The sequence below is a fragment of the Pholis gunnellus genome, assembly GCF_910591455.1.
Source record: "Pholis gunnellus genome assembly, chromosome: 14".
Taxonomy (NCBI): Eukaryota; Metazoa; Chordata; class Actinopteri; order Perciformes; family Pholidae; genus Pholis; species Pholis gunnellus.
Window position 1 is genome coordinate 15,109,353 of NC_136541.1, and position 19,284 is coordinate 15,128,636.

Genomic DNA, 19,284 nt, shown 5'->3' on the forward strand with positions numbered 1-19,284 from the left:
CAGCTGTGGCGACTGGAAGCTAAAGTTGTGAGGCCATCTACAGGTGTAGATGTAGTACTGCTGCTTTGTGTCATATACTGACTAAAAGACATGTCGCTGGATCGGGGATTAGTGACAAAACGGCGATCTGATATCACACTATTTGAATTCAGTATGCTTATATCTATGTATTTACTTATTTTTTACAAAGTTAGGACAGCAATGTTGAGGTCTAGCCTGATGTTGCATTGCACATAAAAGAATGATCTCAGTCACTTCCACACAGTGAGGCATACAGCTGAATAATACATATCGGTGACAGAGCGGGTACTCTATATTGGCTGATACCCAAAGCCAATGTTTCGCTATTGCGAAGGAAAAAAGTTGGATTGGTTTTGCAAGCGTACAGGTAGTACTGCTGTTTGTTGTGCAGGGTCCTGGAGAAATAGACTCTGTAGATGACGTTATGCATGCTTACATCCACTGGTGTAGATGTAATACTGTTTGTTGTGCTTGGTGGTGATGTATCAGAGGCTGTGGATGCTAAAGTTCTGCTGATATTTGCAAGCACAGAGGGAGTGCTGCTGTGTGCTGTGGTACTAGAGACTACAAAGACGTTGTGCTTGTGGGCTTGCACACACAGCACAGCTGTAAACAAGGTAGAGAACAGTCTGTCTCCAGGTTCGACAAAGGAGATCCTAGTAGACTCTTCCAAAGAATAATACTTGTTCATGAATTTGAATTTTTGTCTTAATTTATATTTTCTCTCAGTGAAAAGGGGTTTAATTGACATTTTTTAACCAATTTCCTCCACAGTAAGTCTTTTGTTACTGTATAAATAGCAGTTTTACTAATATTTGTGTCACTTAACCTCATCAAGACCGTACCAAATATTTAGGCTACATAAAACCTTGACATAATTAAGCTTCATCCATCTAGTGGATCCATCTCGTATCCATGTGAGTAATTTTCACACTGACGTCAGTACAATTAGCACTGATAAATGACCTCTCGCCAACATGTAATATGAGGATGCTGTTTAACTGAATTGCTTATAACCTAAACTGTGTATGTGTGTTGGCTGAAAACAAAATAAAAATGAAGCAACCAAGGACAATGACCTGATCCAGCAGGAGCTTTATATATTTTTTATTCACAGCAGAACTATCTGACTGTATGTCAAGAATGCAGTTGTAGCTACACGAGACTGAAAAGACTAGAATAATGGCAACACAATGACAAAAACAACCACAGTGCACGTGTATTAGAAAAATGAAGATTCAATAGAAAACCTACCAATGCACTGATATTCCAATACACATTATGACCAAGTGCAAGCTTCATTTTGTATAATCATTTATTGCACATTGAGTGTCTTTCCAACATTAACGGATAGTGATAAATAATCCCATTAAGTGATGCATAATCATTACTTTTTATAAAGCATGTGCACTGCTGTTTGCGTGGCAATGACACAAACAGCAGTCTGATATATTACCACAGAGTCAGATGATATCCTGAATAAGCAAAGATGTTTGAAAGATTCTTGAAACAGCGCAACATCCCTGATTGATGTGAGTGCAGTATGGAACGTTAGTTACATATTGTAACTCCAGATTCTATGGGTATAGGCGTAGCCCTCTAAGAGCTTTCACTATACAAGCAGTGGAAACGTTTCCATCGTCCTGTATTTATTGCCCTCAAGAGCGGGAGGTGAAGAAAGCTGGACATCATGACCACTGTTCATGTTTATGCCAATGTCGTGTTTGGCAGCTTCGGTGTGGGAGAGTATATGTTGTCTAATGAAAAGATTCAATCAGCATTTAAATCTGTCTGATTTCTTGTTAACTGCCACAGTGATGTTTCTGCTAGTGGTCAAAGCTTACACGGGGTATTTTTATGTGCCATGTCTCATCCTTACATCATCTGATATTCACACTCTCCAGCTCTCTCCGAACTCTTTGATGCTCCTGGCCTTGGTACCATCTGGCTTCATCCAGTCATTCCTCTTCTGACCGTCAAAGTTCCCACACAGACCCCCCACCTTCCTTCTATACAAGCGTGGTAGAATGATCTCTGCGGAAACAACATCAACAATACAGTGTTACTTAACTCTCTCCTAGAGAAAATAACCCATTTGTTGACATGGGATAGAATGATGAGTTGAGATTTGAGGATTTTGTTGATGAATCCTACAAATCCCAGGACAACAGTGAATTCTATCGTTTAATGAGGTGAAGATGAGCTACCTGCACTGCTGCGACCATCAAACTCCACTGAGAGGCCAAAGTCGGTCTTCAGGTAGATGCGAGAGGAATGCTTCCAGATGTTTAGACCAGCAGTCGGTGAGGCAGGAGTTTTGGTTTTCCTTCCATCCACCTGGAGGAAGAAGGAAGGGGGTATGTGTCAATGACATTCATCATGTTTAAGTGAACTCTTATGATCTATGATTGTGTGCAAGGATTCACAAAACATGAATTTTTAACCATGCTATCTGCGTGTCTTTAGGGATGGTCAAACTTGTGGTCATTATTAACTCATATTGTACTCAACTCTGCTATTATTGTCTCATGTGAGATGAGGATATAAATCGAACTTCAAGAATTTTCCTTTTTTTAAAACAAAAATATCTGTCTGAGAATATATCAAAATCATGAAAGTTGATACACAATGAATAATGTGGGATCATTATTCCTTATTTCATGTGCTGTTGGGGATTTTGAGGGTAATGCACATAAAAAAAAATACTGATTTGGACGTTGATTATCAAAGCTTCAGAGCATTCGGGCCAGCCTTAATTCAAAATCGTATGAAACATTTATAAAATATAAGCTATAACAATTAAAAAAATGTTTACTGCATGAGTATGCTAAATCTTTACTGTTCTTCTGCTATTGAATTCAATATACTCTGTGCAGGCCTTCTTAAATGTACATGGCTCAGACTACTTCTGACTCCTGAGAAAAACCTGTCACTATTGCAACTTTTTAACATGCTCTCTCTTTTTTTGTTTGCTTGCTCTCATATACACACACACACACACACACACACACACACACACACACACACACACACACACACACACACACACACACACACACACGTGTAAAGTGCCAATAGCGAAATAACATATGACAGAGCATAATCTAGCGCACATCATCAGCCTCACTGCTGTCGTAACACCTCACAGGAAAAAATGTGAAGGAGCCCTGGTTATCTCCCTCAGTGCTTTCACAAATGTATGTGGGTGGTGTAAAATATGAGGACATTATCCCATGAACAAAATAGTATGTCTGCTGAAAAGGAGCCACAGGAAAATGAGATGGAGACAGTGTGTTGTTGAAATGCCCTTGATACTTACGACCAGCCTCCGATTCTTCTTGAATACCACAGTGTGATCATACACTCTGATCTTAAGCTCTTGTAATTTATGGTGTTCCTTATGCTCTTCACTGTCGTCATCATGTTTGCTGTCATCATGCTCATCACTGTCGTGATCATGTTTGCTGTCATCATGCTCTTCACTGTCGTGATCATGTTTGCTGTCATCATGCTCTTCACTGTCGTGATCATGTTTGCTGTCATCATGCTCTTCACTGTCGTCATCATGTTTGCTGTCATCATGCTCTTCACTGTCGTCATCATGTTTGCTATCATCATCATCTTCATCATCTTCATCGTCTTCGTCCCTCACACTGCGGCTGTGGTCTTCTTCACTGCTACTGTCACCATGACTATCATCGTCATCACGTCCGGTATTGATGGCCTCGATGTAAACATGTGGAAGGTAATTTGGCAAGTTGTTGGTCCGGACCAGCACATACGAGTGCTCACCGTCAAATTCATGCTTCATTTGATCAAATGTTCTGTACTCGGGGTCTCCCCTGATAGTGCACTCTCCGAAGCCTGTGGAGCAACAAGTGTAGAGCAATTCATGAATGAGTGAACACGATATAACATGGTTTAGATGCATCACAGAGTTAAATGTTGACATTTACAGCACCTGTAGACTGGCAGTAATAATTTCCCTTCTCATTTTGAAGGCAGACAGCATCTCCATCGCACTCATCTTCGTCATCGCAGTCAATCTTCCCCACGCCGTCGTCTCTCTCACATTCACATTTCTGACTGCAGTGATTGGTGTACCACACTTCATTGAACTGACAAGAAAAAGAGAGTCATCATACTGCCAGGACATCAATGTCCACATGTGCAATTTTGGCAAAAATGCTCAGGCCTTCAAAATGTAGACCCAAGTATTTGACGCTATGTATGACTTGTGCCATTGATGAAGAGTCATTTTGACACTCACATGATGTCCGGTGCCATTCCTGTCCACACATCCACATTTTTGGATAGGCACACAAGCCCTCTGTCCATGCACAAAGCCTTCATCACATACACATCCCTGCACACAACGCTCATTGTCACTGCAGCCTGGTGGGCCATTCAGGTGTTTACAGGTTGGACTGCAGGGTGGGACACAAGCGGTGTAATGACTGTTCCTTGGGCAAGAGGGTGCTAGAGAGACAGAGTGGTAGGGACAGAGTTCACTTAGTCATACATTGATAGTGTCTTAGCATACGGGTGAACTTTGCCATTGGAATCTAACATATGAGGTAGAAAGCACAGTATAGGAATCCCAGTCCTTGTTTTTTATAGAGAAATAAGAACATCTAACTTACTTGGTACATGTGTAGTTGGTGGTTGTGTTCTGGCCGTCGTTGTAGACTGTGGTGTGGCTGTAGTTGTAGGCTGAGGTCTACCTGTTGCTGTAGGCTGAGGTCTACCTGTTGTTGTAGGCTGAGGTCTACCTGTTGTTGTAGGCTGAGGTCTACCTGTTGTTGTAGGCTGAGGTCTACCTGTTGTTGTAGGCTGAGGTCTACCTGTAGTTGTAGACTGAGGTCTACCTGTAGTTGTAGGCTGAGGTCTACCTGTTGCTGTAGGCTGAGGTCTACCTGTTGCTGTAGGCTGAGGTCTACCTGTAGTTGTAGACTGAGGTCTACCTGTTGTTGTAGGCTGAGGTCTACCTGTTGTTGAATGTGGTTTATTGGTTGTTGTAGGTTGTGGTCCAGCTGTTGTTGTGGGCTGTGGGGTAGCTGTCGTGGGTTGGGGTTTAACTGTGGTTGGAGGTTGTGGTTGAGCTGTGGTTGGGGGTTGTGGTTTAACTGTGGTTTGTATCTCTGGCTGAGTTTCAGTTGGAGGTTGTGGTGTGACTGTTGTTGGTGGTTGTGTTCCAGCTGTTGGTTCATGGCTTTCTGTGGTTGGGGGTTCATTAGATGTAGCTGTTGGTTCTGGTCTTGCTGTCATTTGAGGTTTTTCTGTAAACTCTGGTACTGGTTGCTCTGGAGTTTCAACTCCTGGGTGCTCTGTTGTTGGTGGGTAAGGTGTAGCTGTGGTTTGGGGTCCATTTGTGGTTGTTGTTATTGGTTCTTGTGGCCTTGTTGGTGGGAGATCAGGATTTGAAGTTGTTGTAAAGGTAGTTGTAGGTATTGGCTGGGGTTTTGATGAAGTTGGCGTTTGTGTTGCAGTTGAGCTGTTCGCTGGAGGAAACTCTGGACCCACTGTTGCAACTAGATTGAAGGTTGTGACAACAGGGATTGTTGGTTTAGCTAGGTCTGTGACTACATTTCAAAATCAAGTCAGTCATATTTTCAGTTATGATGTGTGTGAACATAATTTAATTTCAGTAGGAGGACAGAGTTACCTGTGCAGTGCCCATGATGAAGTGATACATCATCAAAGGCAACATCGGACTGATCGTTGGAACCTATTCGGCCCTCAAATATGATCTAAAAGGAAGTACACATGTTACTAAAGCACAGCATACCTGTTATTACATACTGATTCAGTCCAATTACACTAATGTACTGTTGCAGGTAGAACACTAATAGTGTTTTGCTCTGCAAGGTTCTAACATTAGACGTGTTTAGAAAAACATTTCACCTGGAAAGCCCCAGTTGTTGTGATGTCCACCTGAGCCAGTTGCCACATATTTCCTTGGTCATTTCTCTTCCACCAAACAGCATCAGCTAATCTGTCCTGGAGCAGGTAGACATGGAGGCCCATTGTATCTGCTGAGCCATACATATGGTACCAGAACTGCAGACACTGAGGTCCAGAGTCAGAACACTCAGAGCTGATGAGACGAGCTGTGTCTCCATGTGACGCGCTGTTGGCTTCGATGTAAAGATAGTGACCATCTGGTTAAGGATATAAGAGGTAGGTGAGTTAAAGTAATGTACAGCATATTTAAAAGTTTTCTTAGATAATGTTATACAAGGTTTCTGCCAGTGTATTACAAGCCTGACGGCCTGCGACAACTTCAGCTTCGGCGTACTTGAGGGTGGCTGACTTTTAAGGTGGACCAGCGTTTGCATTTTAGTGACAAGCCACTCCTCTGAGAACAAGTTTTCTGGTGGAAACCCTGTTATAATATCAAGGCATGTCATGTTGCAGCTGAAACTGGTTGCTAAATGTTGACAGTGCAAATGTCTTTATAACACTGAAAGACAGAAAATGACTTAATCCATAAGCAACTTTGCTGGTACATCCTAAAGGAAATATATTATCGAGATGAAATACAGTACATCAGTTCAGACAGTCTGCCATTGTGGTTTGACAAGTAAGAACTACTTCAACAAACAACAATCATTTTTTTGCTAGTTATAAGTGTGACTGTGGCAGATGTCAAACTGGCGAAGAGTGTGCTGACAGTTCTTCACCAGCTTTGCTCGGCCTCTCTATTTATTATATCTTTAATTACCTCTCGTGGTGTGATCTGAAGAAGGCCCAGTCATCATAGTTGGAGTGGAGCCACTATATCTTGTCCAATCAAAAACATCAGTAAGAAGTTGATTCCACTGACATAGATCTTGTTCAAAATTGCAGTTGAGTTGGCATACTGGGAACAAAAGTCAGACATTAGATTACAGGAAATCACAAAAACTGGATGTAGAACAAATGAACTATGAAGGTCCCAACACCAGCTGTCTAAAAGTGCTGCTGTGTTTAGCACTGTACCTGAGTGTGGTGGTGGTCTATTATCTGGAGCTTCAGTGACATTTTCCTCATTAATGAAGTCGGTTTGTGCTTCCACTGTTGGAGGTACGGTGACATTTGCTACAGGGGGCTGAGCTGTAACGGGGAGCTGAGCAGTAACATTGAACACAGGAGGCTGTGGAGCTGCAGTGGTTGGCTCTGGGACAATTGGAGGATTTGTGTTTCCTTCAGGTTCAGGAGGACTTGTTGTCACAACACCACTCACATCTGCAACAGTTTAAGAAAGGTTATTACCTGCACATTTTTGATACATCATCTTGCTACTCAGCGTTAAGATAAACAATGTTTTTTAGGGTTTAGTGGTACTTACCAGAGCATCGGCCACGATAAAGCTTTATATCATCTATTGCCACATCAGACTCTTCATTGGAGCCTCTACGCCCCTCAATGATGATCTGAAGGTTAAGGGGGAAAACATTTGTTAAGATCTCTCTTATAGTTAATATTTTACTTTTACAACATAATTGACTGACGATCTTTATATCATCTAATCATCAGTGCCTGGTGGAAGGTGTCTGACCTGGAAAGCCCCAGTTGTTGTCATGTCCACCTGAGCCATGTGCCACATATTTCCTTGGTCATTTCTCTTCCACCAAACAGCATCAGCTAATCTGTCCTGGAGCAGGTAGACATGGAGGCCCATTGTATCTGCTGAGCCATACATATGGTACCAGAACTGCAGACACTGAGGTCCAGAGTCAGAACACTCAGAGCTGATGAGACGAGCTGTGTCTCCATGTGACGCGCTGTTGGCTTCGATGTAAAGATAGTGTCCATCTGGTTAAGGACATAAGAGGTAGGTGAGTTAAAGTAATTTACGGCATATTTAAAAGTTTTCTTAGATAATGTTATACAAGGTTTCTGCCAGTGTATTACAAGCCCGACGCCCTGCGACAACTTCAGCTTCGGCGTACTTGAGGTGGGCTGACTTTTAAGGTGGACCAGCGTTTGCATTTTAGTGACAAGTCACTCCTCTGAGAACAAGTTTTCTGGTGGAAACCCTGTTATAATACCAAGGCATGTCATGTTGCAGCTGAAACTGGTTGCTAAATGTTGACAGTGCAAATGTCTTTATAACACTGAAAGACATAAACTGACTTAATCCATAAGCAACTTTACTGGTACATCCTAAAGGAAATATATTATCTTAATGAAATGCAGTACATCAGTTCAGACAGTCTGCCATTCTGGTTTGACAAGTAAGAACTACTTCAACAAACAACAATCATTTTTTTGCTAGTTATAAGTGTGACTGTGGCAGATGTCAAACTGGCGAAGAGTGTGCTGACAGTTCTTCACCAGCTTTGCTCGGCCTCTCTATTTATTATATCTTTAATTACCTCCCGTGGTGTGATCTGAAGAAGGCCCAGTCATCATAGTTGGAGTGGAGCCACTATATCTTGTCCAATCAAAAACATCAGTAAGAAGTTGATTCCACTGACATAGATCTTGTTCAAAATTGCAGTTGAGTTGGCATACTGGGAACAAAAGTCAGACATTAGATTACAGGAAATCACAAAAACTGGATGTAGAACAAATGAACTATGAAGGTCCCAACACCAGCTGTCTAAAAGTGCTGCTGTGTTTAGCACTGTACCTGAGTGTGGTGGTGGTCTATTATCTGGAGCTTCAGTGACATTTTCCTTATTAATGAAGTCGGTTTGTGCTTCCACTGTTGGAGGTACGGTGACATTTGCTACAGGGGGTTGAGCTGTAACGGGGAGCTGAGCAGTAACATTGAACACAGGAGGCTGTGGAGCTGCAGTGGTTGGCTCTGGGACAATTGGAGGATTTGTGTTTCCTTCAGGTTCAGGAGGACTTGTTGTCACAACACCACTCACATCTGCAACAGTTTAAGAAAGGTTATTACCTGCACATTTTTGATACATCATCTTGCTACTCAGCGTTAAGATAAACAATGTTTTTTAGGGTTTAGTGGTACTTACCAGAGCATCGGCCACGATAAAGCTTTATATCATCTATTGCCACATCAGACTCTTCATTGGAGCCTCTACGCCCCTCAATGATGATCTGAAGGTTAAGGGGGAAAACATTTGTTAAGATCTCTCTTATAGTTAATATTTTACTTTTACAACATAATTGACTGACGATCTTTATATCATCTAATCATCAGTGCCTGGTGGAAGGTGTCTGACCTGGAAAGCCCCAGTTGTTGTCATGTCCACCTGAGCCATGTGCCACATATTTCCTTGGTCATTTCTCTTCCACCAAACAGCATCAGCTAATCTGTCCTGGAGCAGGTAGACATGGAGGCCCATTGTATCTGCTGAGCCATACATATGGTACCAGAACTGCAGACACTGAGGTCCAGAGTCAGAACACTCAGAGCTGATGAGACGAGCTGTGTCTCCATGTGACGCGCTGTTGGCTTCGATGTAAAGATAGTGTCCATCTGGTTAAGGACATAAGAGGTAGGTGAGTTAAAGTAATTTACGGCATATTTAAAAGTTTTCTTAGATAATGTTATACAAGGTTTCTGCCAGTGTATTACAAGCCCGACGCCCTGCGACAACTTCAGCTTCGGCGTACTTGAGGTGGGCTGACTTTTAAGGTGGACCAGCGTTTGCATTTTAGTGACAAGTCACTCCTCTGAGAACAAGTTTTCTGGTGGAAACCCTGTTATAATATCAAGGCATGTCATGTTGCAGCTGAAACTGGTTGCTAAATGTTGAGTGTGCAAATGTCTTTATAACACTGAAAGACATAAAATGACTTAATCCATAAGCAACTTTACTGGTACATCCTAAAGGAAATATATTATCTTAATGAAATGCAGTACATCAGTTCAGACAGTCTGCCATTCTGGTTTGACAAGTAAGAACTACTTCAACAAACAACAATCATTTTTTTGCTAGTTATAAGTGTGACTGTGGCAGATGTTAAACTGGCGAAGAGTGTGCTGACAGTTCTTCACCAGCTTTGCTCGGCCTCTCTATTTATTATATCTTTAATTACCTCTCGTGGTGTGATCTGAAGAAGGCCCAGTCATCATAGTTGGAGTGGAGCCACTATATCTTGTCCAATCAAAAACATCAGTAAGAAGTTGATTCCACTGACATAGATCTTGTTCAAAATTGCAGTTGAGTTGGCATACTGGGAACAAAAGTCAGACATTAGATTACAGGAAATCACAAAAACTGGATGTAGAACAAATGAACTATGAAGGTCCCAACACCAGCTGTCTAAAAGTGCTGCTGTGTTTAGCACTGTACCTGAGTGTGGTGGTGGTCTATTATCTGGAGCTTCAGTGACATTTTCCTCATTAATGAAGTCGGTTTGTGCTTCCACTGTTGGAGGTACGGTGACATTTGCTACAGGGGGCTGAGCTGTAACGGGGAGCTGAGCAGTAACATTGAACACAGGAGGCTGTGGAGCTGCAGTGGTTGGCTCTCGGACAATTGGAGGATTTGTGTTTCCTTCAGGTTCAGGAGGACTTGTTGTCACAACACCACTCACATCTGCAACAGTTTAAGAAAGGTTATTACCTGCACATTTTTGATACATCATCTTGCTACTCAGCGTTAAGATAAACAATGTTTTTTAGGGTTTAGTGGTACTTACCAGAGCATCGGCCACGATAAAGCTTTATATCATCTATTGCCACATCAGACTCTTCATTGGAGCCTCTACGCCCCTCAATGATGATCTGAAGGTTAAGGGGGAAAACATTTGTTAAGATCTCTCTTATAGTTAATATTTTACTTTTACAACATAATTGACTGACGATCTTTATATCATCTAATCATCAGTGCCTGGTGGAAGGTGTCTGACCTGGAAAGCCCCAGTTGTTGTCATGTCCACCTGAGCCATGTGCCACATATTTCCTTGGTCATTTCTCTTCCACCAAACAGCATCAGCTAATCTGTCCTGGAGCAGGTAGACATGGAGGCCCATTGTATCTGCTGAGCCATACATATGGTACCAGAACTGCAGACACTGAGGTCCAGAGTCAGAACACTCAGAGCTGATGAGACGAGCTGTGTCTCCATGTGACGCGCTGTTGGCTTCGATGTAAAGATAGTGTCCATCTGGTTAAGGACATAAGAGGTAGGTGAGTTAAAGTAATTTACGGCATATTTAAAAGTTTTCTTAGATAATGTTATACAAGGTTTCTGCCAGTGTATTACAAGCCCGACGCCCTGCGACAACTTCAGCTTCGGCGTACTTGAGGTGGGCTGACTTTTAAGGTGGACCAGCGTTTGCATTTTAGTGACAAGTCACTCCTCTGAGAACAAGTTTTCTGGTGGAAACCCTGTTATAATATCAAGGCATGTCATGTTGCAGCTGAAACTGGTTGCTAAATGTTGACAGTGCAAATGTCTTTATAACACTGAAAGACATAAACTGACTTAATCCATAAGCAACTTTACTGGTACATCCTAAAGGAAATATATTATCTTAATGAAATGCAGTACATCAGTTCAGACAGTCTGCCATTCTGGTTTGACAAGTAAGAACTACTTCAACAAACAACAATAATTTTTTTGCTAGTTATAAGTGTGACTGTGGCAGATGTCAAACTGGCGAAGAGTGTGCTGACAGTTCTTCACCAGCTTTGCTCGGCCTCTCTATTTATTATATCTTTAATTACCTCTCGTGGTGTGATCTGAAGAAGGCCCAGTCATCATAGTTGGAGTGGAGCCACTATATCTTGTCCAATCAAAAACATCAGTAAGAAGTTGATTCCACTGACATAGATCTTGTTCAAAATTGCAGTTGAGTTGGCATACTGGGAACAAAAGTCAGACATTAGATTACAGGAAATCACAAAAACTGGATGTAGAACAAATGAACTATGAAGGTCCCAACACCAGCTGTCTAAAAGTGCTGCTGTGTTTAGCACTGTACCTGAGTGTGGTGGTGGTCTATTATCTGGAGCTTCAGTGACATTTTCCTCATTAATGAAGTCGGTTTGTGCTTCCACTGTTGGAGGTACGGTGACATTTGCTACAGGGGGTTGAGCTGTAACGGGGAGCTGAGCAGTAACATTGACCACAGGAGGCTGTGGAGCTGCAGTGGTTGGCTCTCGGACAATTGGAGGATTTGTGTTTCCTTCAGGTTCAGGAGGACTTGTTGTCACAACACCACTCACATCTGCAACAGTTTAAGAAAGGTTATTACCTGCACATTTTTGATACATTATCTTGCTACTCAGCGTTAAGATAAACAATGTTTTTTAGGGTTTAGTGGTACTTACCAGAGCATCGGCCACGATAAAGCTTTATATCATCTATTGCCACATCAGACTCTTCATTGGAGCCTCTACGCCCCTCAATGATGATCTTAAGGTTAAGGGGGAAAACATTTGTTAAGATCTCTCTTATAGTTAATATTTTACTTTTACAACATAATTGACTGACGATCTTTATATCATCTAATCATCAGTGCCTGGTGGAAGATGTCTGACCTGGAAAGCCCCAGTTGTTGTCATGTCCACCTGAGCCATGTGCCACATATTTCCTTGGTCATTTCTCTTCCACCAAACAGCATCAGCTAATCTGTCCTGGAACAAGTAGACATGGAGGCCCATTGTATCTGCTGAGCCATACATATGGTACCAGAACTGCAGACACTGAGGTCCAGAGTCAGAACACTCAGAGCTGATGAGACGAGCTGTGTCTCCATGTGACGCGCTGTTGGCCTCAATGTAAAGATAGTGACCATCTAGAAAACAGGAATGAAATAAAACAAATTATCAATACACTTTATATTGTGAGACAGATTTTCCTTACCTCTGTAAATTATCTGTCACCGTTTAGAATATTACATAGAGAAAGAGTATATTACCACCAGTGTGGCCAGCAGATGGCCCAGTCATCAAGGTTGGGGTGGAACCACTGTGCCATGTCCAGTCAAAAGCATCTGTCACCATCTGATTCCAGCTACAAAGATTGCTGTCGAAGCTACAGTCTATTTTGCAGACTAAAGGGGAAACATTTGCAAAAAAATGAACATGACCTAAATGTTGAGGCCCTTGTGCAACTTCCTAAAAATTTAGACAATCTTTAACTTAAATTACCATGAGAAGTTGCACTAGTCACTTGACATAAATGTTAATTTGTAACCACACTTCAGCTTTTTGATGGAGAAACAAGTGGCCCATAAAATATTGCTTCCTGTGCACTTACTCGGGAGTGAGGGGAGGACTTCCGCAGTTGTTGAAGGAGGCTTAGTTCCACTAACCAGTCCAGGGAAGGTACCTAAAGGACGTCATTATTGATGTTGCTTAAACCATGAGATATCTGTTGTGGCCATGATTTATTGATTTATTTGCACCATAGGCTTATATTATTATATCATTAATCAAATTTAGAATGTTTTGTTCTTCTTTTTAGTTAGAGGTGAATGTACCTGAGCATGAGCCAAAGTGGATGGAAATGTCATCGATGGCCACATCTGATAGAGCATTAGAGCCTCGAATCCCCTCAACTATGATCTGGAAGAGGTAGTAGTAAAGTATAAAGTTTCATTGTATAGAATAAAATAATTTTATATTTTTATATATATTGTCTTTATATAGTGTCAGACTTACTTGGAATTGACCAGACACTTCAATGTCAACAATTCCTGCATGCCAATCTGGTCCCTGGTTGTTCATCATGGCCCAGAGCTTGGTAGCTTTATTGTCTTTCAGCAGGTAGACATTAAGGGCCATGGCTGTGGCTGAACCATACATATGGTACCAGAAATTCAGGCAGAGTGGGCCATTATAATGGCACATTGAGCTCCACAGACGAGCTGAATCTCCATGGGATACATTATTTCCCTCAATATACATGTAGAAACCAGCTGGAGAAAGTTGAAAAAAAAGCACATTAAACATGAATGATGAAATGCCGATGCAACAACACAACAGATGTGATAGTGTGGTCTGACATTGGGTGTACCTCCAGTGGTGTGGTCTTGGTTTGGTCCAGTTAAGCTTGATGGGGTGGGTCCTGAATGTCTCTTCCAATCAAAACTGTCCTGTACGAGTTGCTGCCACCCACACAGATTTGTTTCAAAGTCACAGTTTATGGGACAGACTATAAAAAAGCATATAAACACAATGGAAAAATATTATGAGCTGTATTATGCCACTGATAATACAAACCAGTTAGAGATAAACCTTTTCCAACCCTGAGTGCCCTTACGAGTCTGATCTGATGTTGTAGAGGGAGTAGTTGGACGTGTTGGAAGAATTGCAGTGGTTGGGGGGTCAGCTGAAATGGGGACAACGACAAAATAAAAAGCCAAACAAACAAAAAAAAAGGGAAATGAGTTCACCACCTTAGCCTTTTTGGCACCCTAAGAGCTATTATGAGTTAGGCAACCCCATCAGATAACCATGTACCTTCTACAACTTTGCTTATATCTAGGGATGTTCATAGTTAACCGGTTAACCGCAAAAAATAATTTTGACCGATTAATGCTATTCGTTAAACAGAAAAGCTGAGCAAAGAAAATTAGCATCCCTACTTATGTCAATGACGAATCATAGAAACAAAACAATGATTGGCTCAGGCAGGGCTCTAGGCAGTTGCCTAGTTTGTTGATGCAATGGGCATGAGTCATCATCCAAACAATGAAAAACAGCAGCTCGAGTTGCACCAATTGATCATAAGCCAATTAAAACCGGATGGTTTTCAGCTGATTCGCATGACAATTTGATGTTGGCACACAACGGCGTAGAGAGTAATGTCACAGTCACACACACCCACACAAGATGTTGTCGGTGTGGAAGTTCTTATGTGGTGAAGAAGACATAAAGTTTGCAATTTGTTTGAACTGCATGCCAAAAATTTGCCGTGGAACAAAAAGCTTAAAAAAACTAACTTGATCAGACACTCAGTAAAAAAGGGATATTGGTCAAAGGTAAATTATAACTCAGTCACGATGTGTTCAAATGTACTCTTGTAAAACCTAATTTTTGGTGAGAAACTTGATGTTTTTACAGCAATAGATGTTATGACCTTTGGTGCCAATAGATCAACACATTTTATTCTGTAAAAACATTCTATCAATTTTGTTGCAACTAAATATCACACATATTTACAGAGTAACCACACAGTCATCATCATCCCCATGCCTGACTCAAACACTCACCACAGGCTGTGTTTGTCTGCCATTGGGGCAGCTCCACTCCTGCAACCTGGCATGCTGCTGCATAGGACTTGAGAGATTCACATAGGGTGTGTTGGTCACCATTGGTGGCGCAGTAGTCATACACACAACTATTGAGGTAGATGTTTGGGTGAATGAGTTCATGGCAGGATTCGAAGGCGTCCCCTAGTAAGGTGTAGCACTCATTGTAGGCCTCATTCTCTTCATCATAATCACAGAGTCTGGGATCATTTGGATGGGAAATACAACTGGAGGAAAAAGTTTAGACAATGAAATAAACATCTAGACATTTTAATGTATTGTTTCACTTTAGAATAAGACATAATTAGGTGTATTAATGTGTAGTAATCCATGCATTAATACGTAATTATTTATTGATCAAATGGTTTTAAATGCATAAATGAAAATAAATGTTGGGTTTACCAGGTTGTGCTAAATGCTATCATCAGTATGCTAACATGCTCACATTGATAATGCTAACATGCTGATGTTTAGTAGGTATAATGTTACCCTTTATAGTAGAATAGCTTACTCATTATTGCCTGGCACCTTCCAGCTATCACCAAACTCAAATGGCCCAGTAGCATTTTGGCCTCCTGGTGCGATGAAGTCATCGTCTTGGCGTTCAGAGTAGGTGCCACACAGCCCACACAGTTCATACTTGTAGCGCTCATCCACCTGAAGGAAGAGTCTGTTCCGTGCATCTATCGTCATTCTGAGGCCAAAGGTTGTTTCCAGGATAATATAGTTTTTTTTCAGGTAGACCCATACAGAGCCGTATGTACCATTGGTGGAATAGGGGAGTCGGACAGGGCTATTATTCACCTTTAAAAGAGGACAATCCCAGACGACAAACAAGTTACTTCCCCCAGTGACCTGACACGGAGTAATAACTGACCCCAATAAAGATGGGTGTTCTGATACTAAAGTCATTAACCACGGTCATTAATAAATTACTGTAGATAATACAGAACAATAACACTCCGAATCCAGTAAACGGGCCACTTTCAGGTGACTAATTTGTTTGAACTGGAACACATTTGCAAAACAGCCTCTGATTCACATGCTATAAAAGAGGTGGGATTGATTGATATGTAGTGTAACTACAAGAGTTTTCATGCTTACATAGACCTCTCCACTCTGATTCAGGGTGAGGTAGAGATCCTCAACCTGAAGAGCCACAGCTTCAAGCTTGGATCGGGTGAAGTTCTGAAGGGCGGAGTGCATGTTGTGTCCAATCACAGTGAACTGAACTGAGCTTTCTTCTGAGCACGTGGTAGTCAGCGTGTAACTGCAGCCCCCTTGAAAGTCATATGCCATCCCGTCAAAGGTGATATAGTGTGGATCACCATACACGCTGCAGGTGGCGGGTTTGAAAGGGAAGCAGCCTTTCACGCCACCCTTGACCTTGCAAACCTCGTTGTTTGTGCATTGCATTGAGGTGCATTGCATGTCATTATTGCCCATGCACTGACACCCTTCCTCACACTCTCCCTTCAAGAACGTTGCTCCTTTCTGCAGGCAAAAGGGAGTTGTGTGAATAAATTCCAGTGCTGTGGAAGTGAAGAGGTGAATATGAAATTGTTATCCGCACATCGAACTCGCTTACCTCATAGTGATTTCCATTATACCAGCACCCACAGTCCTCTGCTGGGACACACTTTCCCCCACTGAGCTTTAAGCCAGAGTCACACTCGCATCTTTCCTCACAGCTTCCACAGGAGCCGACTATATCCAAACTGGAGCATACCTCGGGACAGCCATCGGCACATGAGTTATAGTGGCTGTTCTCACCACACTGTAGGGCTGAGAGGAGTGCAAGAGAAGGGTGGAAAGATCAGAGGGCATGAACATACCTGTAATTGTATTATTACATTCATCATTTGCCACTATCTTCCATATTTTAATGACATTGGGCAAAGAAATAAAAGCAGGAAGCAATAAAGCTACATACGGCAGAATGTAGAGTTCCTCCATATGGGTATGGAGACTCCAGCCTCCTGGCAGACATCAGCGTACACCTGTAATGCCTCACATAGTACCGCTGGGTCACCGTGGGTAGAGCACATGCTGACCACACAGCCCCTGAAGTAGCTCTCTGCCCCCAGAACTGATTGGCAGGCAGCAAAGGGCCCAGTGCTAGAGAGGAGGCCTCCACAGTACAGCTCACTGACATACTCGGCCATCTCCAGTGGGTCACACTGATGAGGTACTAGAATGGTTTCACAGGAGGAGGTGGCTTGCCCAGACTGCCAGCTCTCAGCCAAAGCTGTAGCATCTCGGGCAGTCGTTCCATCAGGCTTTCTGAAGTCGTCTCCCCTGACGTGGTTATAGTTTCCGCACAAGCCACAGACTTTGTCAGAGTAAGTGGACGGCAGGTTGACATGGACGGCACCAGCGTTGTCGAATGAGACCGAAAGACCAAAACTGGTGCCCAGTTCAACAGCAGCCGGGTTGCTCTTGATGTTGACAGTGCCACTGCCGAGTCTCAGTGGAAGCTTCTTCCAGACCCCATTAACCTGAAGAACAGTGTCAGTTTTAGACATCCTTACTGGCTGTCATCCACAATATGGACTTACTGTATAAGACAGTTTGCACAAACGCAGCACTCTGGAGATAGTGATATCTTTGGGAACTGATAAGGCAGATAAGTCCAGGACATTATGCCACTTAACTCTGCACTTTCCGATAAACTCAGTTTTTCAGTAGTATGGCCGGCAGATATGGGAACTCTTCGATTCATTACATTGTAGCTCAACACTCATTGCGTCATAAAGGCAAGGTGCCACAAAACTGAAGTTGTACAGACAGAACATTAGAAATGATGCCTCTTAGGGGGATGGTAATACTGTACGCTTCAAAGAACAAAAAAAATACGGTCTCCTTTAGCCATGAAAAATACTCATTGTCAACACTCCATGTGGGATGTCAATCGGATAAACAGCTTAGCTGAGTAAACAGAACATAAACCAGTGTCAAAAATGTGTCAAAGGCCGCATGAGTGTAGTTTTTAAAGCAGAATCTAAAAAGAAATTTTATTTGGACATTTATGCTCAAAACTATGGTTGTATAAACACAAGAGAAAACTAGCCTCCCTTTGTAATAGTCATAGATATTTTTTTATGTAATGTATCGGCAGATGTTACAGGCATCAGAAATCAATCTCCTCCTAAATTTCTATCCCCTTGTTAGAGTGACTCACCACAACCCGGTGTGTCTGCCTTTTCAGCAGGGACACTCTGAAGTTCCCCATGTCCACAATGATCTGCTGAACAGTCGGCAGAGATGAGTTCCAGTTCGGCTCGTTGACCACTTCCACAGTGAACATGGGCATGGCCTCAGTGGCTGAGCAGGTCTTAGCCAGCGTGTAGGTGCAGGGCGCCATGAAGCGGAGCACCTCTCCATCAAAAGTGCTGCAGTCTGTGTGACTCTGTATAGTACAAGTCCCAGAGGCGTAAATCCCACTGGATCTTCCTATTTGAGGACCGCAGATTTGTCCCTTAGGGCACTGAGAGGGAAAACAAGAGAGCTGGCCTCCAGGACAGAGGCAGCGGGTGGACTCATCTGTCCATAACTCTGTGTCAGATTCACACTGGGGTCCTGTGGGGGATGTGACTGAGTAAACTATCACTTAGGAATGGCTATTAATAACTGATTAGTAACACTGATTAATTGTTTAGTGTTAATATATGAACTATTACCTCAGTTATTAAACTCATTATTCGTTATCAATCAAAGGAATGAAACACATTCTTACTGCCTTAGCAAAATTGTCAACTTCTTTTTTTTACATATTTAATTACATTTTGCAGTTTCCCTGATAAGCGCTACGACAGTAATGATGTTTAATTGAACGAATTGCTCTTAATATAGTAAAAAAAGAGCAAAAGAATATTTACCACATGAGCCTCTCCTTACACCCATCTGGTTGAATGTGAACTGTCCCTCCATGGACACTGCTTCGACTACGACCTGATGTAAAAGCAGATTATCGATTTGAATATAAACAATGTTATATTTTAATTCCCCAATACAGTTTAAATATAGGTATGTGGTTGTTGGCTATTTTACCCGAGTCCCTGATTCGACGACGTCCAAGGGAACAAACACTTGTCTCCA

At 42.2% G+C, this 19,284-nt stretch overlaps 1 protein-coding gene and 2 long non-coding RNA genes across 3 annotated transcripts; all 3 read right to left on the reverse strand.

Annotated features, from left to right (window-relative positions):
- Positions 1-1,101: 1,101 nt before the first annotated feature.
- LOC306706087 (uncharacterized protein) lies at positions 1,102-18,550 on the reverse strand (the record flags this gene model as incomplete). Its single annotated transcript, XM_079172996.1, has 24 exons — positions 1,102-2,055; positions 2,229-2,358; positions 3,341-3,885; positions 3,983-4,139; positions 4,292-4,500; positions 4,665-4,758; positions 4,842-5,237; positions 5,317-5,552; positions 5,687-5,771; positions 5,926-6,182; positions 8,382-8,519; positions 8,639-8,884; positions 8,988-9,072; positions 9,198-9,454; positions 13,191-13,262; positions 13,414-13,498; positions 13,595-13,851; positions 13,950-14,047; positions 15,348-15,413; positions 15,698-15,990; positions 16,291-16,680; positions 16,775-16,971; positions 17,120-17,684; positions 18,368-18,550. 24 exons carry the CDS (start codon positions 18,548-18,550, stop codon positions 1,913-1,915), a joined length of 5,184 nt encoding a protein of 1,727 aa, XP_079029122.1. The 3' UTR covers positions 1,102-1,912.
- Positions 10,445-10,914, reverse strand: LOC306705848. The gene is made up of 3 exons (XR_013767349.1): positions 10,834-10,914; positions 10,624-10,708; positions 10,445-10,520 (listed from the first exon to the last, which is right to left on the reverse strand). It is a non-coding gene; the product is annotated as an uncharacterized lncRNA (long non-coding RNA).
- On the reverse strand, positions 12,081-12,550 carry LOC306705849. The gene is made up of 3 exons (XR_013767350.1): positions 12,470-12,550; positions 12,260-12,344; positions 12,081-12,156 (listed from the first exon to the last, which is right to left on the reverse strand). It is a non-coding gene; the product is annotated as an uncharacterized lncRNA (long non-coding RNA).
- Positions 18,551-19,284: the final 734 nt, after the last annotated feature.